The sequence below is a fragment of the Tachypleus tridentatus genome, chromosome 6 (genome assembly GCF_004210375.1).
Source record: "Tachypleus tridentatus isolate NWPU-2018 chromosome 6, ASM421037v1, whole genome shotgun sequence".
Taxonomy (NCBI): domain Eukaryota; kingdom Metazoa; phylum Arthropoda; class Merostomata; order Xiphosura; family Limulidae; genus Tachypleus; species Tachypleus tridentatus.
In genome coordinates this window covers 161350242-161376527 of record NC_134830.1, presented here as the reverse complement: position 1 = coordinate 161376527, position 26286 = coordinate 161350242, and the positions used below count along the sequence as shown (strand labels likewise).

The following is a 26286-nucleotide window of genomic DNA, read 5'->3' as shown; positions in this document are numbered from 1 at the left end:
TGTCCACTTCGAGGAAGTGAACGCTGGGTTTTAGCGTTGCAAGCCCATAAATCTACTGTTGTCCTACTGGGACAACAATTTACAAATCGTAGGAATTCTAATTGAAAGTTGGTGATTAGTTAAAAAAAAAAAAGCCTTTAACATCAGGGTTTATTGAAAAATGTTTGATGTATAAAACTAACTCCACGCTATACCAACCCTTTTACTATCACTGAATGTTGTTGTAGTTGCATTCGAATGAAATCCACATTGAAAATTGCGCTTAGCAAAAGACATTTTGTAATCACAAGACCCGGCATGGCCGGGTGGGTTAAGGCGCTCGACTCGTAATCGGAGGGTCGCGGGTTCGAATCGCTGTCGCACCAAACATGCTCGCCATTCCAGCCGTAGGGGCGTTATAATAGGACGGTCAATCCCACTATTCGTTAGTAAAAGAATAGCCCAACAGTTGGCGGTAATGACTAGATGTCTTCCCTCTAGTCTTTCACTGCTAAATTAGAGATGGCTAGCGCAGATAGGCCTCGTGTAGCTTTGCGCGACATTTTAAAACAAACAAACAATATAATCACTGGTGTCACTATCCGAAATCAAATATAGACAGTCACAGAAAGGGAGTAGAGGGAGGGTAACAGGGACGACATCAAACTGCTCATTAATACATTCTAGTCATTATAAGTTTAATTAAAACTCAACAGCTGGAAGTGAACAAGATTAAATTTATTTGATCTAATAGGTGCAGTGTGTCAGCAGCACGTGCGGCCATTTGTACCTGAAGGTACCTGGCTATACGTGTTACTAAACACTGTGTAAACCTTTAGACCTAATTTTGCTCGCTTAGTACCATTGAGTTCTTAATTAGGTCTATTTACATAAACTTGGATCAGGCTCTAAATGTTTGAGTTGTTTATAATCATCGCATCGCATACTCTTAGTTAGGCCGAGATGAATTTGGTTATTTATTAGATTAAGGTTTAGTTTTAATCTATACACACGTTGGGAGCTTGCTTTGATCAAATGTTACTGATTAGTCATTAACTTACGTTGTCAAAGCACTGACTTCTTCTTTAATTTGCTCAAAATCTATACAGTTTTGTGTCAGCGGAAACTGGGTGCGAAACAACAACTTTCGATTTCGCAGTCCGAACTGTATGCTAATTATTAAATCGCATCCGGATCCGGAACTTGGTATCAATAAATTTTGGAATTTCAAGTGTATTTCGCTTCTGTTGTTTATGGAAGCCACTACAGAAGTGCGTTGTTGTAGTTCTTGTTCTTTAAAAAGTGTGTTAAGAGCGATAAAGAAGTGAACAAGGTGCGAATAACACAAGAAATTAGCTATCAGTTCCAGTACTGCAACGAATTATTCATTCGTATGTACGTATATTTAAGTTGAACAAGTCTCTGACAACCGTTGTTATAAGTCCTATGCTGCTCTCTTTCAAAACTGACTATATATTGTTTTTTTTTTTGTTAAGTTTCGCGTTATTCGAGGACCATTTGCGTTAGCCGTCCTCAAATTAAATGATCGACTGGAGGGTTTGCTTGTTGTTGTTTTTTTAATTTCTCGCAAAGCTACACGAGTGCTATCAGTGCTAGCTGTCCCTAATTTAGCAGTGTAAGACTAGATGGAAGGCATCTAGTTATCACTATCCACCGTGTACTCTTTGGTTATTCTTTTACCAACGAATAGTTGGATTGACCGTGACATTAAAACGCCCACACGGCTGAAAGGGCGAGCATGTTTGGTGTGACGGAAGTTCGAATCCCAGACCCTCAGATTATGAGTCGAGTGCCCTAACCACCTGGCCATGCCGAGCTTCGACTTGAGGGAAGGCCAGCTAATCAACACATCTCACAGCCTTCTCCTTTACCAAGAAAAAGTGAGATTGGCCGTCACATTATAACACCCCTACGGCTGAAGGAGCACGCATGCTCAGTGGCTATTTTTGAAATCGACACCCACATTTCGGGAATCGAGAAACCTAACAACCAGCCCATTCCAGGCCAAACTAAATATAACAAAACTTCGCAAAATTGGTTTATAATTTGTATATATGTATTTGTATAAAAGTAATAGATTTTTCCAATCCCTATCTATACAAATTTGATAAATAAGTAAAAGTTATTAATGTATATAACATGAGAGTCACGCCACTTTCAAAACATAAAGGAACAATCATGTAACAAAACAGCCAATGACCACGTTGGATGTTATTTAGAAATAATGAAAGTAAGATGTCATACTTGTTTTTCTCATTTTGGCCGTTAAGTTCCATTTTTATTTTTCTGCCGCGGCACAATAGCTCGTAGAGTGGCTCTGAATTTTTTTTTTTTCACGTATAAACGTTTAGCTCGCAGGTTTATATCTTCATTCTCTCTTATTCTAGTAACAGGAACCAATTAAAGATCTAGGTTCCATATATATTATTATGGTTACCATAGAAATATGCAACCATAAGAGGAAGATGTGTCAAGTTTATAATGACTTATTTATTATTTAGTTCCTATTTTCCTGTTTTAGTAAACGGGCTGAGCGTGGCCGTTTCGTTAACGTGTTTGGACTGTGGATCTCAGTGTCCGTGAATTGCGTTAAATTCCGACCCACATAAACGCACTTAGAATAGGTGGGTGCACTAAAAAAGTGACGGTAAATCTACATCGGTCAATTGCAGAGCAGCTCAAGAGTTGGCGGGGGGCGCTGCTGATTTTTTGAGCTGCCTTATCTCTGGAATATTAGTTCAAAATTAGGGACAGTGGCTGCAGATGGCTTTGCACAGACATCGCAAACAAAGTCACCTTTTTGTTAAGAGCAAGTATACCTTCCCACAGCTGGATGTAAATGTCCGATGTACATGGGGGGGATGTCGCTAACTCAAGCACCTACACCCACTGTTAGTGGTGTTTTTGAAAAAAAGATTAAACCAGAAAGGCAGTGTGTCTCCCATCGTGTGTGTCCCACTGCTTAATGCAGATACTTGTTTCAACGGTGTACAACATACCATTATATGTTACATATTTTGTTATTTTATTTTTAATAAGATCATCATAGGTAGAATATTATGTTGAGTTGTGTACTCTTACCGTTATACATATCTTTGTCATGGAGATGCTGCTGTGTTGTGTGATATGCTCCTACATTTTTTCTTTGTGTAAAGTGTTTTTACAGAACAATGTAAATACCCGATATTTTTCATTTCACGTTTTAACTGTATTGCTGTTTAACTCTGTGTTAAATTGTTCTACACTATTGAATTTCACAGTATCGAAATAGCATATTATTTTTTTCGAAGAAAACAAAACTAACAGTTCTTTAAAATGTGAAGCTAAAATACCTTTTTATATTTCCAAAGAGGCACGATTGTAAGTGATATGGATATATCCTGAAGAACAGTGACGTCAGTGAGATCGAAAAATAAAACCGCATCACACAAATATCATAGCGATGGAAAAAATAAATTGACAGATGAACAGTAAGATGAGCAGCGAGACAAAAACATAGGACTGCACCGTCAAAGATGTGCGCTAAACGTAAGGTTATTCTACAATAACCAGTCTGTCAAAACAGTTCCTCGGTCGGACAGCAGTAAGTCTACTGACTTATAACGTTAAATTCCAAGGTTCGATTCTTCCAGATTTATTCGAAAACAAATAAACATATATACACGGTCAAAACAACTCCAAAAATGTCGGTTACCATGATAGGTCTACCTTTCGGGATCCTCTACTAACAAAACCGAAATACAAAAGTCAAAGTACGATAGTGTAAATCAACTGCAGAGTGTAGTTTCATAAGATGAATCATATTTGCACAGAATGTAGTTTCATAAGATGAATCATATTTGCACAGAATGTAGTTTCATAAGATGAATCATATTAGCACAGAATGTAGTTGCATAAGATGAAACATATTTGCACAAAATGTGGTTTCATAAAATGAATTATATTTGCACATAATGTAGTTTCATAAGATGAATCATATTTGCACAAAATATTGTTTCATAAGATGAATTATATTTGCACATAATGTAGTTTCATAAGATGAATCATATTTGCACAGAATGTAGTTTCATAAGATGAATCATATTTGCACAGAATGTAGTTGCGTAAGATGAAACATATTTGCACAGAATGTAGTTGCGTAAGATTAAACATATTTGCACAGAATGTAGTTTCATAAGATGAATCATATTTGCACAGAATGTAGTTTCATAAGATGAATCATATTTGCACAGAATGTAGTTTCATAAGATGAATCATATTAGCACAGAATGTAGTTTCATAAGATGAATTATATTTGCACAGAATGTAGTTTCATAAGATGAATCATATTTGCACAGAATGTAGTTTCATAAGATGAATCATATTTGCACAGAATATTGTTTCATAAGATGAATCATATTTGCACAAAATATTGTTTCATAAGATGAATTATATTTGCACAGAATGTGGTTTCTTAAGATGAATCATATTTGCACAGAATGTAGTTTCATAAGATGAATCATATTTGCACAGAATGTAGTTTCATAAGATGAATCATATTTGCACAGAATGTAGTTTCATAAGATGAATCATATTTGCACAGAATGTAGTTTCATAAGATGAATCATATTTGCACAGAATATTGTTTCATAAGATGAATTATATTTGCACAGAATGTGGTTTCTTAAGATGAATTATATTTGCACAGAATGTAGTTTCATAAGATGAATCATATTTGCACAAAATGTAGTTTCATAAAATGAATCATATTTGCACAGAATGTAGTTTCATAAGATGAATCATATTTGCACAAAATATTGTTTCATAAGATGAATCATATTAGCACATTTCCCACTAAATGGGCATGTTAGCTTACGGGGAAAACCACAGGATATTTAATCTCCGTATTTCGTGAACGATTAGTTAAGCGTGGTGGTGGTTCTGTCCGCATTTGGGCAGCTGTAACTTGGACTAGTTTAGAGCCTGTGATCTCAGTAAAAGGTAAAGAATGGTATGAAATTATACCTTATCACAGATCAAGATAACCCTGTGGTAAATACCTTATACCCAAACGGAGCTGGTCTGTTTCAGCAAAACAGTATACCAGTTCATAGTACTGAAATACTTAAAGACTGGTTTACTGAATTATGAAGAGGAGTTTGAACGCCTGTTTTGGCCACCATAGTCAATAGACTTAAATGTTATCTAACTTCAATGGTCAGCTTTCGAAACCAATATCTGAAGCAGATTTTCATCACTAATGTAATTTTAACTGTTACAAGAAATCTTTGGTCGACAGATGTTCGAAACTATCATTGTTCGAGGGACATCATTTTTTACTTGTGGTGGATCAGATCCATATTACTAAATAAAAGGTAGAAATTGCAAATAATTTTTTTTATTTTGTTCAATGCTATAAATCCGTAATTTAGTATTTACAACACAAATAAAGGTTTACAGTGGCTTCTGTTGTATCAAAAAGATATATATATTTTAAGAGTATTTTCTGGGAGTGCAAGATATCCTACAAAATGACTAGAATCGGTCACGATTTATACTACTGAGACCTCGTCAGGAAACCGAGAACCACAGTATTCGTACATGCACACATTCGTGTGTCATTTAGAAATAAATACTTTCTTGTACATACATGCTGTCGTTTAGTTTTAATGCTATCATAAGAAAGCGATCTAAATTTCCCCTATTAATAAAACCTCAAGGTTTTCTTACATTATTTACATCTAAAAGAATGTTTCTAATTGCCCTTGACGACTTAACTGTTTTGCGCAAAAAATTGATACATGAAAAACGTTAGGTGGTGAATGTAACTCTCGAAAAGAATGGAGAAGAACACAGAATACTGAAAAAAAATATTTTACTTAACTGAACATTAACATGTTTTATTTGATAAGCAGATAAAATAGATGCGAACGTACTAACTGTTTAGCTCCTGCTGAATACAGCCTTAAGCCTTAATTTCAGCCGCAGTTTGAGTGGCGCCTCCTAGACTGTATTTTTGGCTGTTATCCAGATTATGAACGCGTCTTGGGTTTGCTTCCGAAATGTGTGATACATTCAGTTTTTTGTGGGTTTTTTGCATATTTTATTGCAATTTGTGTTTTATTATCGCTTAATCTAAAACGCTTTTAAACGAAATCCCAAATGCTAAGTCTGAATCATTAGCTATATATATATATAGGTTTTTAGTCGTCTGGTTAAGTGACGAAAGTGAGAATAAACACGATTACTACAAACGTATTTGAGTAAGATATTCATTCATCTACGTTAAACCTTTACTTTTAAAACTCCAAGAGTATAATACACTCAATTTACAGAATACGACATCGAGAATCGAACTGAATTTAAAATGTTTTGTCTCTTCTTCGTCATCCGTCGTCTTATTTGATTTGCATGGTAAGTACTTCTCCACGTTTTAGTGGACCTATGTTAACAGATAGGGCATATTATTGTAGATTAATGTTAAAAGAAACTTTAATAAAGCGCTTTATATTTATAAACGAACAAAGAGGTCTGGATTTTGGAGTTGGCGAACCGCATTTGAAGTTGTGATACCACAAAATATTCCTTACACTTTGAGCAGTGATTGCATTATAAGAGTCACAATCAATTACGTGGTGGGGATGGTAGGGCTGTTTTCCCTTTCATTGGTAATAAAAATTAGTGACGGCGGCAGATAGCATAGTAGCTGTCCCATGATCATTGTTGTTGTTTGTTTTCATAGTGCAAAGTTACTCAGCAGGTCATCTGCACTTCTTCCACGTAAGGAATTGAACCGCAGACGTTAACGTTAGAAGTACGTGAATGTAATCCTGGTGTTATGGATGTTTTTGTATATTCAAAATACTTTCAATCTTACTCCAGAACACGGAATTTATTTTATACGAAATTACAATATTATTCGACTCAGAGCAAAGAGAGTTTAAAATGCATGTGTGTTGTGTGTGTTTTCTTATAACAAAGACACATCGGGCTATCTGCTGAGCCCCCCAAGAGGAATCGAATCCCTGATTTTAGCGTTGTAAATCCGGAGACATAGCGCTGTACTAGCGGGGGGTTGTTTAAAAGGCACAGCTTCATTACAGATACGAGAAAGTTAGCAGATAAGTGAAGTTTTGAGTTCAGATTTATGGTTAGTTAAGCTTACCGTAAAAGATGTAATAAAGTAAATAAGACGTGTTGTTGTTTTTTTTTACATCATACAACGAACTAGTGTACATTCATATTGGATGATCCACAACGATCCGCAAAATAAGAGAAACCGTTATAACGGTATTCTCCCTCTTTCCTTCAGTATAACTGACATGGAGTCCAACCAGTCAATAAATCAGTTTCAGGAACACGCCAATACTATAGACTTTACAAAAAAAAAACTATATATATGTTTATATGTTATACATAAGATAAACAGTAGTGAAAGCTCCAAAATATCAGAATTTACTTTTATAGTTTATTTTATAAAGCACGTTGGGAATCGAACCCCAGATTTTAACGTTATAAGTCGACGGGTGGACTACGTGGTTTAGTACTACACAACAAAATGATTTCGAATATTCAAATCAACAAGTTACGTGAAAATCACGGCCAGTATAAAGTTGCAGGGAACGCGGTGCATCAGACATTTTTTTTGCCATTTGTTAGGTAGCGTGATGTGACTTAAGACCGATTGTCTTGAAGACAGCCATGTACCAAACATTTCATACGTATAATATTTATATACTCACACGATAAAAGTGTGTTCACTTCGGGGATTTAGAATTTCCAAAACGGGAATATTCCTTGTACTTGACGACATTGGAAAACAAACGTCAATCAACTTGGAGCTCCAGGACCACCCATTCACGGCAAGCAAAGTTTATTTATTGTAGATTAGTTTGGTTTGTTTGTTTGTTTGTTTGTTTTGAATTTTGCGCTACTCAAGGGTTATCTGCGCTAGCCGTCCCTAATTTATCAGTGTAAGACTAGAGGGAAGGCAGCTAGTCATCACCACCCACCGCCAACTCTTGGGCTACTCTTTTACCAACGAATAGTGGGATTGACCGTACGTTACAACGCACCCACGGCTGAAAGGGCGAGCAAGTTTGATGTGAAGGGGATTCGAACCTGCGACCCTCAGATTACGAGTCGAGTGCCTTAACCACCTGGCCATGCCAGGCTCTTTATTGTAGAACGTTCGGCTTTTGCTCAACTCTTAGAACAAAAGTCTTGTCCTTGCATGGATGCGAATAGACAAAGTATACGCGAAAAAATACTTAAGCCCTATCTCATCAAATGTACTCCTCCTTTCAGCCGTGGGAAGATTATAATGTTTCAGTCACTCACACTATTCGTAGGTAAAAAAAGTATGAAAATAGTTGGCGATGGGTGGTGATGATTAGCTGCCTTTCCTCTTGTCTTTCACTACTAAAGTAGAGACGGCTAGCGCAGATAGCCCTCATGTAGCTTTGCACGAAATTCAAACTAAACAAAGACTGTTTATAAAAATAAAAACATGCATATCAACAAGAAGTGTTAGTCGTATCTAGTTTTACCGGATCAGAGCAATTATTGAAACATATTAAGTTCTCTCGTAGTTTGTGGAAATCTTCCAATTAAACATGTAAGTATGTTCTTGCATGTCTAATTAGACATATAACAAGAATTACCGTGTGTAGCTAAGTGATAAGAACTACGCTGAAAATAAAACAATCACAAATAATATTAATTTAATATGCTAGTATGATCGAAATGTATCATAACATAAAACAGGGGAGACATTTTCTTTGAACGAGCTACAAAATAAACTTTTTCGAAACGTGAAGTTGTTAATATTAAGAAGTGGGTTTTGTCCACCGCTAACTCTTGGGCTACTCTTTTACCATAGGTTTCGATGGAACAACGAAAAACTATATTTGGGGGGAGATGGAACAACTAGAATGTGCAACGAAAAATTATTTTTTTTTGGGGAGATGGAACAACTAGAATGTGCAACGAAAAATTATTTTTTTTTTGGGGAGATGGAACAACTAGAATGTGCAACGAAAAATTATTTTTTTGGGGGGAGATGGAACAACTAGAATTTGCAACGAAAAATTATTTTTTTTGGGGGAGATGGAACAACTAGAATGTGCAAAGAAAAATTATTTTTTTTTGGGGGAGATGGAACAACTAGAATGTGCAACGAAAAATTATTTTTTTTGGGAGATGGAACAACTAGAATGTGCAACGAAAAATTATTTTTTTTGGGGAGATGGAACAACTAGAATGTGCAACGAAAAATTATTTTTTTTTGGGGAGATGGAACAACTAGAATGTGCAACGAAAAATTATTTTTTTGGGGGGAGATGGAACAACTAGAATGTGCAACGAAAATTTTTTTTTTTGGGGAGATGGAACAACTAGAATGTGCAACGAAAAATTATTTTTTTGGGGAGATGGAACAACTAGAATGTGCAACGAAAATTATTTTTTTGGGGAGATGGAACAACTAGAATGTGCAACGAAAATTATTTTTTTGGGGAGATGGAACAACTAGAATGTGCAACGAAAAATTTTTTTTTTGGGAGATGGAACAACTAGAATGTGCAACGAAAAATTATTTTTTTGGGAGATGGAACAACTAGAATGTGCAACGAAAAAAAATTTTTTGGGGGGAGATGGAACAACTAGAATGTGCAACGAAAAATTATTTTTTTGGGGGGAGATGGAACAACTAGAATGTGCAACGAAAATTATTTTTTTTGGGGAGATGGAACAACTAGAATGTGCAACGAAAAATTATTTTTTTTTGGGAGATGGAACAACTAGAATGTGCAACGAAAAATTATTTTTTTTTGGGAGATGGAACAACTAGAATGTGCAACGAAAAATTATTTTTTTTTGGGAGATGGAACAACTAGAATGTGCAACGAAAAATTATTTTTTTTGGGAGATGGAACAACTAGAATGTGCAACGAAAAATTATTTTTTTTGGGGGCCCCCCGCTAGTACAGCGGTATGTCTCCGGATTTACAACGCTAAAATCAGGGGTTCGATTCCCCTCGGTGGGCTGAGCAGATAGCTCTTTATGGCTTTGCTATAAGAAAACACACAATTTTTTTGGGGAGATGGAATAACTAGAATGTGCAACGAAAAATTATTTTGGGGGGGGAGATGGAACAACTAGAATGTGCGACGAAAAATTATTTTTTTTTGGGGAGATGGAACAACTAGAATGTGCAACGAAAAAAAATTTTTTGGGGGGAGATGGAACAACTAGAATGTGCAACGAAAAATTATTTTTTTGGGGGAGAACTAGAATGTGCAACGAAAAAATTTTTTGGAGGAGATGGAACAACTAGAATGTGCGACGAAAAATTATTTTTTTGGGGGGAGATGGAACAACTAGAATGTGCGACGAAAAATTATTTTGGGGGGAGATGGAACAACTAGAATGTGCGACGAAAAATTATTTTGGGGGGGAGATGGAACAACTAGAATGTGCGACGAAAAATTATTTGTTTGGGAGAGATGGAACAACTAGAATGTGCGACGAAAAATTATTTGTTTGGGGGGAGATGGAACAACTAGAATGTGCGACGAAAAATTATTTTTTTGGGGGGAGATGGAACAACTAGAATGTGCGATGAAAAATTATTTGTTGGGGGGAGATGGAACAACTAGAATGTGCGACGAAAAATTATATTGGGGATAATATTGAAGATCGATAAATAACAGTTAATTGTTTGGGGAATTAAAGCACACGACTTTAAACCATTGCAATGTGTAGGTATAACGAAAAACATAAGTATATATATATCATAGAAATATAATTTTAGTGACATTTGATCCAAGACTGAAATCAAGCCATGATGTAACTAAAATTGGTAATTTTTACTTAGAAACAGTAGTTGTGCAAATTGCGATTGCGGGCTAAAGGTAGTAATGGCCATATTATCATATTTACTTTTTTTTTTTTACAAAAATAAACCTTTGTTGAAGCACAAATGGCGCCCATTTAGTTAACAAAAATATATTTTAAAAAACTTTCACCTTTTCCCAGAGCCAAGACTGGCTCCAATGAGATTCTTTCGTGGCATTTTCAAACGTGTATGATTCACGATTTTAGTGTCATTAATTATGTTCTCTATTGAGTCAGATACTTATAAAGCAGTTAAAGGATGTGCTAGAAAGCGCAACGCGTAATTTAAAGTGTGATTGTTGCGGAGTCGGGGAGAAAAAGACAAAACACGAGGGGGAATACACTACCGTTGCGTGACTGGCCTTAGCTGAACACAATGGATACGCAGGGTTCCTAGTAAATTCCCTCATCTTGAGACGGAGATATCTAAAACAGAAAAAGAATGAATACGTCCAGAATTTTTGAAACCTCTGATATTCGTTCAGGTCATGTCCATAATATGAATTTACCACCGACGGAGGACAGTGAGGTGAACTGACGAAGTAAAATACTTGTTAAGGAATAGCTTCGTGATCTATACCAATGCACGAAGAAACTTGTAGTAAGCTTTCTCTTGTGTAAGGAATTTGTTTCTCCAACCGACTGGGGATTGTTTGCATCAAAAACAAAAACAGCGGAAAAGAAAGAAAGTTAATGACCAATACTGGAAACGTAGAATGATATTTTGTACGTGATACTTTAATATTTGAATTTTTAACCTGAATGGTCAGGTTGATGAGCTTATGAATTCTGGTAAAGCCAGATATTGTGTTGGTCAAGTACACTGACCTGTATGCATCCCATCGGTCAGAAGAAAGCATTTCCAAAGGACAAACGTAACTGACTTTAAAAGCAGTTTTCATGATAAGCATATAGATTTGTCTAGGAAATTGTTTAATATTCCAAAAGACAAAACATGATTACTCTTAACTTTAACGTAAATTGGAGTTCATTACAAGACATTTCTGTAAAAAGTAAATATAAAATCACGACCTATAGGGGTGGACACAAAAAAAGTGCTCTCCTTGAAAATGTTGTTAATTTGTTATATCTTTTATTAGATGACAAAAAATATGTGAAACTATGTTTTTACAACGCACTCGATGAGATCTATTCATTTAGGAAGGTACAGTTGTGTGTGCTGCAGCTCTCAGGGGTACTCGGTCCCCAGTTCGAGAATATTTTATGAGGATGTCGTCTGCTTATTTACATATTGCAGTACATTGTTTTGTTGATTTGTAGATCAGAGATGCATAACTGGCTATCTGCGCTCTGTCTACCGCGGGGGACCGAACTTTGGATTTTATCGTTGTAAGTATATAAACCTACTGCTGACCCACAGGGGAGAGGGTTCTACAGTAGTATTCCTTACAGAAGGGGAGCCTACAGTATACTATACAGTTTATGTATATAATAGTTGTGGATATCATTGTAAATAAACTTTTACAGCTTCAAATGCTATAAATTTACTCAGATATCAATTAGTTCATAACGTGGGCCATTTATGTATATCAAAACGTAAACGCCAGCTTTTCATAAGTATAATGTAGCAGTGACATGATTGGTGCGATAATTTCTTTTAAGCTTTCGAGTACTCTCAATTCGTTGATTGTCAGCCAGTTAGCTGAAAACAGACAAAAACAAAGACGGTTGGTGAAATCATAAACCCAATACAATGGAGAGGAAAAAAAAAACACCCAAAACCTCGCTTTCATATTTTAACCGATGAATTATCGAAGGAGCCCATTTCACGATCTCTCAGGGTATTTTATTCTTTCTTTTTTTTTATAAATTCCTTAGGACAAACAACTTTATTGGTTAAATAACACAACTCGTAAATACAAACAAATATCAACAAAATAAATTGCATCGTCCGCCAATTCTGGGATAATTGTTTATGTGATCAAATATCTCGGTCATCAGTATTACGGGCACACTCAAACCCAAAGGTACAGAGCGAATATTTGGAGAAACAAGATTTATAGTATGAATCCTGAGCACGCTAAACTGTTGAACCACTCCGACCCGAAAACAAGTCGGCGATTTGAGGATTAATATATTCATTAACTAATTTAACAAATAAAACACGGTTTCTTCTCACATTACGGAGTAAAATCAATCACGTTTATCGCTTTCCAGCAACAGAGTTTGCTTGGGACAAAGTTAACAGAATAAAATAAATTTTTTTGACATCGTTTAAAGTGATAAATCTTATCACACTCGTAGTTTACAGAACACAATATTATACTATTGCAGATAATATTAACATTACACATTATTAACACAACAAGTATTGTTTATAATAAATGGAAGCATCTTACCTGAGGAAAAGTTTTGTAGTGGCACATGATTGGTGATCGAGTCAACTACGTCATTGAGGCCGTAAATACTCAAGAGCTCTTTCATTGTAGACTCAGCATAATCTCGCATCATTGAAGCGTCCATGGTGGTAGCCACAATCTCACTCCTACTGGAGTCAAGTCCAGCAGTTTGAAATCCGGTTCGAGGTAAAACAGTTTCTAATGTGGTAAAACGCGGAGAGGTAATATGATCCTTGAAACTTTTGTGATTAAGGGACGGCCCATTAGGAGTCCGATTATTTTTGGACAAATCTACAGCCTCCATGTTTTGTGAATAACACTGCCAGGAATTATATTTACGAGTAGTCAGGTCAACAGGAAAAACATCACCTTTACTTAGATAATATTCCTTACTGGCAGGAGGAATTGTCCAATCATTTGTCAGGTCCAGAGGCTGTTCTCTGTCTCTTACGGAGCATTTATTTGTGATTTTTGTTGTAGGTTCCTGATTTTTCACTAGGGGCGTCTGGATCCGACAGGGACTAGTATCGCTTCTTTCTGACTCTACTCCAGAACATTGCTGTGAGTCCTTTGAATCCGTCACTTCACGAGAAGTGGAATTTTTAACTTTCTTAGTGAGATTGTAATCAGAAAATAAGTCATTATCGGCATCGCTGTCATCGTACTGGTAGACTATATTTCGTGGTTGGAAATTTTTTCTTTTGTTACGCCTAGAAGATGATATCGGAGAGTCAAATCGAGAATTCGATCCGTGGTCATCAGCTTCGCTTTCTCCTGGAGTCTCTACGTCTTGGATATCAATGTCTTGGGATTCCTCTGAGAAAGGCATCTCGGAATTATCTTCATTGCAAAAGTCGAAATCATAATTCCCCTCTTCCTCTTTATAGTTTTCCTCTATATCAGTTCTCGTAGATTTGGAGTTCAGTTCTTTATTGAATGGGTCCATGAGATGAACAGGGTTCAAAGGGCTACCCGCATTGGGGGATCCAGTGGTTTCGTGACTTTCACTTACCACCATCCTTTCTTCGAGGTTTTCTGGCGCTTCTTCTTGTATTTCGTAAACTGAACGCAACTCCAAGGAGCGATTACTTCTCCGTGGATTATCTGCTATTTCTATTGAAGTCATCTCTTTCAAGGTTGGCAAGGTTAGTACTTAGGCCTGTCATCTAGTCGCCGAGGTCGATGAACGTCCTATAACTATGCAAAGAAACAATACTAATTTTAAGCGCAGTGAACACCAGAACTGAGATCACAAAATTGTTATCATATCACTTGATATCTAATCACAAATTTTATAGCATTTAGCGATAAGCCAACAAGAACTATTAACCCTGTAATTTAATTAATATCACAATTTTAAAAACAACTACATTTATCGAGGAGCTTCTCCAATGGCATGTTTGCGGATATATACTGCTAGAAACCGGCTTTCGATACCCGTGATGGACACAGTACATATAAAGCTCTTTGTGTAGCTTTGTGCTTAATAACAAAACAAACAATTTACCGAGGAGAGGTTTGTTTGCTATTAACCATAAAGTCGACAATACTGCATACGCTAAGATTCGGGTTTTGATCTTTGCATTACGAATCATTATGTTCTTTAAAAGTACTGAGCTTCAGTTGTTTTTGTATCTACTACGACAACGATAATTTTAGTTTAAAGTACAAATATTTCCACCTCTTCCTTGATTTGTTTTTAAATCAGTTTTTACCTCCTGGTTGTCGTCTTTGTTACAGAATTTATTATAGATAACTAGTGTGGCCCCTCCCTACTGGCTCAGAGGTAAGCCTAAAACATAACAGTAAAAAACAGATTTCGATGCTTTAGGCAGTTTGGCGCTTAACAACAAATAAACAAAAAATACATACTGACGCAATTTTGAGGTAAATTCTGTTAAAGCTTATTTTGATTGTTTCAGAGCAAATCTGCCCAATCAGTTTGTTCTACGTCTACTGCAGAGATCGAACATTCAGCGTTGCCAGCTCTCGTGTTTAGCAATGAGCAATTGTTTGTATACATTTGTTTCTTAACCCTAAGTTCTTGTTCATCAAAGTAACGCATTATGATAAAAATAGATCTTAAATACGCGACAGAACAGGAACACTTTTTCCAATATTATTTGCTTTGTCATATCTGTCGCAGCGAATATTGTTTTGAATTTCGCGCAAAGCTACACGTGGATTACCTGCACTAGCCGTTCCTCATTTAGCAGTAATAAATATGTCAACAATACCCTCCGCCAACTCTTGGACTATTCTTTTACCAACGAATAGTTGGAGTGTCTGTCATATTGGGAGAGCTTGCTCAGTGACGAGGATTCGAATCTCGTCACCGAACATGCTTGCCCTTTCAGCTGTGAGGGCCCTATTATGTGATGGTAGGTTTCTTTCTTTTTATCCAAGGCAAAAGCCTGGCATGGCCAAGTGGATAAGCTACTCGATTCGTAACCCGAGGGTCACGGGTTCGAATCCCCCATCACACCAAACGTGCTCGCCATTTCAGCCGTGGGTGCGTTATAATGTAACGGCCAATCCCGCTATGCGTTAGTAAAAGAGTAGCTCAAGAGTTGGCGGTAGGTGGTGATAACTAACTGCCTTTCCTGTAGTCTTACACTGCAAAATTAGGGACGGCTAGCGTAGACAACCTTCGTGTAGCTTTGCACGAAATTCAAAACAAACCAAAGCAAATATCGGATACCTCTTGTCATATCAGCGTAAACTGATGCTATATATCATAGTCTTCGAAATGTGTATTTTATTCGTTATTAGATCTGCACGTGGGGAAAGTTCATTTTAATAAAAGCAGTCGCTTTAATTTCACAAATATCTCCTCCAGGTTTAACTATAATATTCGAATAAAATGTTTAGGATGATTATATTGTACGCGCTCAACTCCTAATGTGAGGGTCGCGGGGTTCAAATCCCTGTTAGTGGGGATAATTGAAAATTTACTGTATAAACAATTTGATTGACTTAGCGTTTCATTTATACATATTACTTAGGATCAATCTGGGTGATCATATCTCTCAATTTATTCAGGATCAAACTATTTCTGATTAGATAACTCACACGTTTTTTAAGATCAAGTGTATTTCTGACTGGCTAATTCATACCTTATTTAGAAGCAATCATTTTGCATTAATAAACTTTTAACTTTTAACCTCGTTATGATAAAACAAAGCAACGCTTTCTCTTGAGTGTTAAAAGTCATAACTGACTCTAAACAGAAGCAGTTACTTCAGTTAGAAACCTCAGCTCTTCACAAGTAATATTATTCATAAACAAACACCGACTTTATAAGCTGACTGCACAATGAAATACGACCTTAATACCACTAGTCATCACTTTAACATTATAATTTTTTATCGGTTCTAAACATTAAAAATACATTGAATATTTAAAAAAAATAAAATTATGTATAAATAAAATAAAATGTTTATACTGTATTAATTGCGTTTTCAAAATGTTTCCCAGAAATTTAAGTTATTTTGAATTTCATGCAAAGCTATTGGATGGCTATATGCGCTAGCCGCCCCTAATTTTACAGTGTAAGACTAGTGGGAAGGCAGCTAGTCATCACCACCCACCGCCAACTCTTGGGCTACTCTTTCACCAACGAATAGTGAGATTGACCTTCACATTATAACGCTCCCAAGGCTGAAAATGCGAGCATATTTGGTGCGACCGGGATTCGAACTTGCGACCCTCGGATTACGAGTCGCACGCCTTAACCAACCTGGCCATGCCGGGCCGTTTCCCAGCAAGAAACAGTAATTAAAGCGTTAGGCTAAAATATGTTTTTATTAAAAAGTTAACGATAGCGTACTTTCAGAAACTATAAAGTTATCGGTTCTGATGTACAAATGAAATATTTTCACGGCTGTTTTTCCTCTTGTTGTACAAATACAGATATTAACCTAGGATTTATTTGTTTGTAATTAAGCCCAAAGCTACACAATGGGCAAAGATAACCCATTATGTAGCTTTGTGCTTAATTCGAAACAACAACAAAACAACAATCTGTGCTCTGCCTACCACATGTATCGAAACCCGGCTTCTAGTATTGTATGTCTGCCGACATGCCTTTGTGCCACATGCCTTTGAAAGGGGGAGAGCACGAATGACTTCAGAAATTGAATAAAGAAAAACGTATCCTGTGTAAATATCCTAAGTGTCTTTGAAAAATAGACTTTTCGTTTCCCATTGAAATAAAACATTCCAGTATGCGCTTGTTCTCGTAAGATGTACTAGATATTTTCACTTCAATTCATGCATAAACTTCTTCATTAAGAATGCTTAAGGAAAAATAATTATGAAATTGAAGCAGGCTATTAACCTTGAAGCTCGAAAAAAAAACAACAAAAAACTTGTTTATCGCGTTTTTCAGGCCAACCTTCCTTCCTTCAATAGAAGGGTTTCGAATTCAAACAGTTATGTTATCAGATATGGAAATCCAATGCAAATCATAACCCGTGTTTCGAAGATCCATTTGCATACAAGGTGAACGACTGATATTACCTTTTACTATTACTGAGAGTTGGATGTACTTATTCGCAGAGATAAGCCTATGTGTAAAGTATCAATGTTAATCAATCACACTAATGCGTTTTTTTTTTCTGAGGATAGCTTCGTATTTTCATTACAAGTTATCTTTGATAATAGTACGTAAATTTCCACAGTGGATAAACAGTTTATACATATATGCACACAATAACATAAATATACGTGTTACATTATAAGAAATGATAGCTTTTTGAGACAAATGTTTCGGTAAACCATCTAGTGCTAGTGGCGTAACCTACCAGAAGAAAACGTACATTGAAAATTCATTTTAAAAAGTTTATTTTTTTTTTTGGGGGGAGTCAACTGTTGCTTCTTTTTTCACATTCTTTCCGTTCTGCTGTTCAGAAGTTTGGGTTTGTTTGGAATTAAGCACAAAGCTACACAATGGGCTATCTGCGTTCTGCTTGTCATGAACTGTCCATCCAGCGGCAAATTTTCGAATCAGCAATGCTAAAATCAAGGGTTCGATTACCCTCGGTGGACACAGCTGATAGCCCGATGTGGCTTTGCTGTAAGAAACCACACACTTCTCATGAATTAAACTGCTTATCTAATAACTGGGGACTGGGGGCAGCGTTGATCATATTCGGTCATCAGGAAATTCGGGAATCTGCCTTAATGTTCATCGTATTGAATGGACACGGGCCACTTTTGGCAAAACAATAAGAAATAATGTTCTACATATGTCCGCCATGTATCATTAAAATCTTATTTTTGACTAAGCTATAGAGCAAACATATTGTGAAAAATCGGTTCCATATTAACATTCAGGAATTCCTTTGAATTTTCATGAACTCTGAAATTCGATCTTGACCTTCAGAAACTAACCTCGTGTACGTTGGTCATATTCCAAGTGTATACTAACTTTCGTCCAAATCCATTCAGTCGTTTTTGAGAAATCGTGCTAACAAACAAGTTCCCCACTGGTAGAGCGGTAAGCCTACAGATCTACAACACTAAAATCGGGGGTTTGATTCCCCTCGGTGAACTCAACAGATAGCCCGATATATCTTAAGAAAACGCGCACAAAACACACAAACAAACAGAGCATGAAAACGTAACTTTTGTCCACTTTTTATGGCGGTCGTAGTAAAGTGTATCTAAATCATAACACGTACGACGAGAGCTTTAATCATGTTTCCACAGTAATTAATTAATTTACTTTGTTAAAACATGATTCAAACAAAGATTTCATTATTCGTGCTCCTTTCGTAAAAGCTCGCTCCATTTAGGGCAAATAGCACAATCTACTAGACACAATGAAGTTTGTACTGACATTGAAGTAATAACCTTGAGTTGTAGTAATAACTCCTCTCGGTGGACACAGCTGATAACCCTATGTGGCTTTGCTATAAGGAAAACACACACTCATAACATCCTAGCTGATGGGAATTTATATAACAACTCTGAAAACTGCTGAATGTATGAAATAGGTGGCGCTTTCTGGATGTAAAGTGTAAGAATGAAGGAGATTATAGACTTTAAAACTAAAACATCATCCTAAATGATGGCGTGCCGGATTGAATATCTCTGTCATGTCATCTGCAGCTCTGATTCGTTATCTTTTGTATATCTGTACATCAGTTTTCTCTGGAAAAGCGAGAACACAAAATACATGCTTGAAGGGGTAAAAGAATGGACGGCCTTGTCAACGTGCTGCAATTTCTAACACCAACCAATAACGAACAGACGATTTCTATTATGTATCCAATAAGGCAAGGCGTAACAAAAATTTACTTCCTACCACGTGACTTTCAGTTGGCGCTTCTTCTTTGTTATGAAGAAAAGCAAAAGGAAAACACCACGTGCGAAAGAATGATTTTAGAGAATCTGAATGACTGACGTAGTTGATTGTTTTGACGTTCTATCTGACGTAAAGGCGCCATACACTCCTTAAAAGATGTTTTAAGTGGCGTGAAATTTTGCCGTTATCTATAACACTGATCTATAAGAGAAGACAGTATTAAATTATGACAACCAAAATGGCCTACTTTACTTTAGAATAGTCCTTTGTCGATTGTTTGTCTTGCATTTCGCACAAAGCTACACGAGGGTTATCTGCACTAGCCGTCCCTAATTTAACAGTGTTAGACTAGAGGGAAGGCAGCTAGTCATCACCACCCACTGCCAATTCTTTGGCTACTGTTTTACCAACAAATAGTGGGATTGTCCGTAACATTATAACGTATCCTCGGCTGAAAGAGCGAACATGTTTGATGTGACGGAGATGCGAACCTGCGACTCTCAGATTACGAATCGAGTGCCTTAACTACCTAGCAATGCCGGACATCCTTTATCGAAAGAAGAAAAATTAATAATAACATAGTGTAGCTTGTCGTTTGTTTTTTTATGTAATCCTTTAGGGCTATATACGGATTTCAAATCTTTACATGGTAAGTTCGTATTTCACGTGCCTCTTTTTAAAGGAAAAGTTTTATGATGACGCAATATGTTAATGTAACTTTGTGGCATGGGTTAAAACATACGTGATTAAATAGATTCGTATCTTTTCTGAAATTTTAAACTCTTTCGTCCATTACCACACTTCAAAAAATCAGAAATGTTTGAATCATAAACGTTTTTGTCGAAAAACTCAAACACAAACTCTGATCCTTACCAGGAAGATTCGGTGCTCGTAGGAGTTTTTTACTGGTGGACCACTGTTCATAACTGATCCTCCAGTTGTGTCGAAGAAAGCGTCTAAACTAACTTAAAGTATTTATTTTTTGGAGAATGGGAATTAGTGAAGTGTCCTATACACACCGGATCGAGCGTTTTACTCCGATTTAACACGCATCAGACTTAATAACACAATAATGTCAGTTGCGAGTATCAAACTGACGCTGCTCAAATTTGTAACAATAACATAAAACTTGTTAATTCCACGTCAAACGTTTCATTACTCACCATTTCGCTCGAACAGACAGGGCGCTGATAATATATATATATCCACAACTCGGCATATGTGCTCATAAATAGCGAATAAAGAGTTCTCAAAGCCAAACTTTTCCAAGCCAATCACACGCAAAGAAGCCCGACGGTTTCTCCCAGCATCTCGTTATGACAGACAGCGAGCGGCCCACCTAAGACACTGTCAACTTCACAGCCAGGTCCCGTCTGTCCGCGCGCGATCACTTACCGGGCGCGTCTGAAATGAGATTAAGCTGAGAACCAGGACCTCACCAAACGAAAACAGGTCCCTATCGACATAGGAATCGGAGAGCAAATATAATTGCAGTGGATCGGGAAGTCTGAGAGGCGGGCGCTCGGCTTCAGTTCCAGGACCATTTAACGAGAAGATTGTGAACTTTGAGAACTTTTTCTTTGTTATAAATCCACCCCGCAAATTTAACAAATTGATTTCCAGTATAGCCTTCTCATACATTCGACTTTTGACGAGCACCTAATACATTTGATTAGATGTGAATTAATAATGAAAGTAGGAAGAAGAAAAACGAAAACTGTCGGATCATGGTTGATGTGAGCAGTAGTTTAGACAACCAAATAAATAATAAAGAGTAGAAACACTAGTCAACTCTCACACGTTGAAAATATTGTTCAAGAAACGTTTATCACCAATCTTCACACTTGATCTGTTAAGAAAATCAAAGACCGTTACAATGAAATACAGTGAAAAAAATATTTTTTTTTGTATTTAAGCACTAAGCTACACAAAGCGTTATCTGTGCTCTGTTCAACATGGATATCGAAACCCTGTTTCTAGTGTTATACGTCCACTAGGGGGCGAAAAATTGATACCAATAAGTAAGACAATGTTATCATTTAATACACTGACGTAAGATAGCTGCCATCAAGTAACACAATTCTAGTTCCATTCAATTCATGATTCACATACAGTCGTAACTGACATAAATTATTACAGATTTTAGTTGTTGCAAAATTTCACTTTCATGTGTATGTATACATTTATTTTCATTGACTAAAAATTCCAAATTTTTTAAGTTTGCGATTTATTTAAAAAAATGGAAGTATGGTCACTTCTTAGACGGGTCGCAGTGGTCTCCCACTCATTGGCATCACCCACAGATCGGCAGGGCTACAACAATAAATTGAACACAAAGAAAAACACGAAAGGGCAAGTGGGATAGCGTTAACAACTAATCCCTTTGCAGACTCAAACACCTTAGGAATATATATATATATATATAAACCAACCCAAATTTCCATTCCGTCTCTATATATTACTTCCATATATACTTTTTCAAAATGGGCGACTAACGCGCAGAAAACACTGCGGGTAGGGATGAGAAATAAAAATACTGACTCTCAAAGTGAGTTAATCTTGTTTAATGTTACATGAAATAAGTCGGAGAGCCTCAAAAGAATCCAAGAAATTATTTTCGTGATCTAACAGAACTTTGAATGAATCCAAATTATTTTCATGACCTAACAGAACTTTGAGAACCAGTATGTAATGAGATATACGTTATTTATATCGTTTGAAACCTAGTATGATATCTACCTCTCTTTGTTTCTCTTATGTAGCAAGGTTTAAACATTAACAGTGACTATCGTATCCTTGAAGCCCGTTTCTTGTTTAAATTGTTTTTGGTATTTGCTCAAGGCGAGACCTAATAAAGACAGGTCAGAGGATGGAATAATAAAAATTAAAGGCGCCAGTGGTCGCTTCCTGTACTGCTGAAGCAGAACTACAAACTTGAAGTGTTCAAAGCAACTTTTGGCAACTTCGGAAACTACATACAGAGTTGTGAAAATATAACGAGTAAAGACGTTTAGGTAATCACTGTAATTTAGTCATCGAACTACGATTATGGAAGATAAGCCACTAGATGGCACTCTAGTTTTCGGACAACAGCTGTCACGAGAGGCCATTCTTTTTTTCGGCCTCGTGCTTTTACATCATCTAGAAAAGACTGACGTTATAAATCAAAAGGTAAGTATGTTATTCGAGATAAAATTAGGGTAATATAAAAATGAAAAAAAGCCAAAATATATATAACACGGATTTATATTTAATCAAATGTTAACGGTGGATTAAAAACAAACTGTTACTTTTAATTCTTAATTAGGATTCAAAACGTTTGTTTTTATTGTCTGTTGAGTAATTAGAAACAGTTATATACGTAGAGGAGACTACGTTTGAGAGTTAACAATACAAAAAATAACAATTTACAAAATTAGTGACGTAGTAAAGAAGGTAAAGGATCATAATTAGAGTAATGTTCACCTGATGCATTTGTAGTTGTTGCGAAAATAAACGAAATTTTAAATTGTTTTTTTAAAAGTAGGGGTAATAGCATATTACGAGGATTTGTTTGTTTTTTTGTTTTTTTTGGAATTTCGCACAAAGCTGCTCGAGGGCTATCTGTGCTAGCCGTCCCTAATTTAGCAGTGTAAGACTAGAGGGAAGGCAGCTAGTCATCACCACCCACCGCCAACTCTTGGGCTACTCTTTTACCAACGAATAGTGGGATTGACCGTCACATTATACACCCCCACGGCTGGGAGGGTGAGCATGTTTAGCGCGAAGCGGGCGCGAACCCGCGAGCCTCGGATTACGAGTCGCACGCCTTACGCGCTAGGCCATGCCGGGCCCTCATATTACGAGGAGAAACTTGTTTTGTTGTAGATCACAAGGCTAATGTATAATATTTCCCGACTAGCCACACGATTCTCAAGGGATGATGAACTACTAAAGAGAGTTTGTCTGTTTTGAATTTCGCGCAAAACTACACGAAGACTATCTGCGTTATCCGTCCCTAATTTAGTAGTGTAAGACCAGAGGGAAGGCAGCTAGTCATCACCACTCACCGCCAGCTCTAGGACTACTCTTTTATCAACGAATAGTGGGATTGATCGTGATTTTGTAACGCTTCCACGACTGAAAGAGTGACCGTGTTGGTTGTGACGTACTGAAGAGAGATAAAAGCGGGCGTAACAATCTCCACAGATAAACTGATACGTTTATAATATTTTCATCGAACGGTTTGTATGTTTCTCGCGATCAGCTCAAGAAAGAACTGACTTCTTTAAATGTGCACAGAGAAAGATTTGTTTCACAATCCTTTGCGAAGCGACATAAAAGGCACAGGAGACGGCACTCGTTTCCAACTTTTGAGCTACTCTTGTCTTGCTGAAGAGTGGGTTTTGGTGATTGTTTTTTAATGATCCCAGGTTCACAAAATGCCAAGAAGCAATTTTGCGGCCACATATCAGGAAATACAAATTTTCAAATTCACAGAACGAACACGTTAAGTATTAGGCTACGCACGGTCCACAAAGAGAAGTGTGCTCATATAATAAAGGTAGAACTTTACAGAAAGGGCTCACGTTGCACTAAATTTAAAACCGTATTACGAACTATTAGTGGCACTTCGTTTCGTTGCAACGTGTCATGATTCGAAAACAATATACAAACATAAACATGTGTTCTGCATTGTTAAGATAATTCAACTTATAAAATGTGCAGGAGATTTTACGAGATCGAAACCGTTTTGTGTCGCACGTTAAACAAATGAACCTACGTATTTTATCGATATGTACATATGCTTTGTTTCGAAACCAGAAAGACTTGCAAATTAGAAAGTTAGTTCTCTTTGAGTCCCATTACTAAAAAAAAAAGTGAATACCAAAGCACACAGAAAGAAATTTTTATAGGTATCCATTAATACAAAAAAGTCCACATTTCCTAATAAGTCTATACAATTTACTGATTACAAGAAACTTGTTACTAAGAGCTGTAGCACATATATATATATATATATATATATATATATATATATATATATATAAATGATTTAAATGCTAACATTTTTCTAAGCTTGCGAAAAAAGCCATTGGTGACGCCACAACACGATATTTCTATCATGGCGGGTCATAAACGCGGGATAAAATGCCTCACGCAGCTCTTCCGTCACCCGTTTTTGTTTCTTGTTTTTTTTTAAGAAACCTGAGTCAAGAAACTCATTTTATTTTAATCCAGAAGATAAACTCTGAACATAAATTTAAAACTTCAACCCATGAGAGTTTTTATCTTTTTTTTTCTTTTCTGAATAACCCGAAGGCGTTTAAATACACACATATCGTTTATTTGTATGCGTTAAGTCGTCAAGTGGAACTCCTAAACGGTAAGTATAAAGTAAAAATAATAATAAATATTTGATTTCAAGTGATTAAAGAAAAAAAAATCTTTACGTAATGGTACGAAGTGAAAGATAAACTACTTAGTTGAAGTTAACGTTATCGTTTTTTACTTGAACGAGGAGAATGTTAATCGTAAACTTGTGGTTAGAATATTTAATTGTCAGTGTACCGGGCTGAGTGTCAGGAGGTTTATAGTGCCCGGCATGATCAGGTGTCTTAAGGCACTCGACTCGTAATCTTAGGGTCGCGGTTTCGAATCCCCGTCGCACCAAACATGTTCGTCATTTCAGTCGGGGGGGCGTTATAATTTGACGGTCAGTACCAATATTCGTTGGTAAAAGAGTAGCCCAAGAGTTGGCGGTGGGAGGTGATGACTAACTGCCTTCCCTCTAGTCTTATACTGCTAAATTAGGGACGGCTAGCGCAGATATCCCTCGTGTAGCTTTGCGCGAAATTCAAAAACAAACAGAAAGTTTACTTAAGGTTCGATCCCCGATATGCCCTTTCTGCTGAACACACTCAGCACTTTCAGTTGTAGGGATACCATAACTGTGGCAATCAATCCTACTATTCGATTAAGAATAACCACGTAGGCTGCGGGTGCTACTGACTAGATTTTTTTTTTTTTTGGTCAGTTAGAGATTATTTTGCCCTTAGATTGGGATGATTTGACCTAGCCGTTTAGTCAACGTGTTGCATAAGTTGTGTTTCAGTTGAAAGTACCTGAACCACATACCGGGATTTTCAAAGGCGTAGTTAATAGTTGCGGTCATTTTAGAAACGTTGTAAATGATTCTTATAACACATAATCATCGGTTTTTCACACAGGTGTCGCTTTGATATATTCATCTGATGAATCCTCTGGATCCTCTTCCGGTGTGCATGAGGTGCTAGTGGTTGTTGATGTGACACATGCATATACAAATCGTTGTACCAAATTGGCTCGTTTACCATCATGAGCACATTGATGTATCGAGTAGATCACAAAACAGAAACCCTGCTCTCAAAAACCGAAACGTTCTAAGAACTTGAATGCTAAAGCCATACCCTAAACAGTGGTTCAGCTTATAACGTTAACATTCAGAGGCCGATTCCTGTTGCTGGTACAAAGTAGAGAGCACGTTTATCAGTTGTGCATTACAAAACAAACACAAAATATTGAGAGTTAATAATGGAGCCATTGTCAAATTTTGTAGATGTTTGATTAGCTCATAAACTTAAGTTTTAATGTTTGAATCGTAAGTGTTTTTCATCAGCCATATTCAGTTGTGAAACATCTGTTCCATTAAAAAAAATATTCATGTTCACCTGTTACTATGACAACGCTGCAACTGAATTATTTCTATTTTATCAGGTTTT

The 26286-nt window shown here is 36.6% G+C and overlaps 1 protein-coding gene across 15 annotated transcripts in view; it reads right to left on the bottom strand.

Annotated features, from left to right (window-relative positions):
• The window catches only part of LOC143254304 (zinc finger protein castor homolog 1-like), a 243484-nt gene that overhangs the window by 61574 nt on the left and 155624 nt on the right, over positions 1 to 26286 (bottom strand). For 12 of the 15 annotated variants that reach the window (XM_076509244.1, XM_076509245.1, XM_076509247.1 and 9 more), the window contains one exon: positions 13237 to 14433. In XM_076509244.1, coding sequence (XP_076365359.1) covers positions 13237 to 14362 — 1126 coding nt within the window. In that variant the 5' untranslated portion in view covers positions 14363 to 14433. Of the gene's footprint in view, positions 1 to 13236; positions 14434 to 20419; positions 20949 to 26286 lie in introns of those variants that run through there. The other 3 variants (XM_076509248.1, XM_076509253.1, XM_076509250.1) reach the window with 3 other exon arrangements.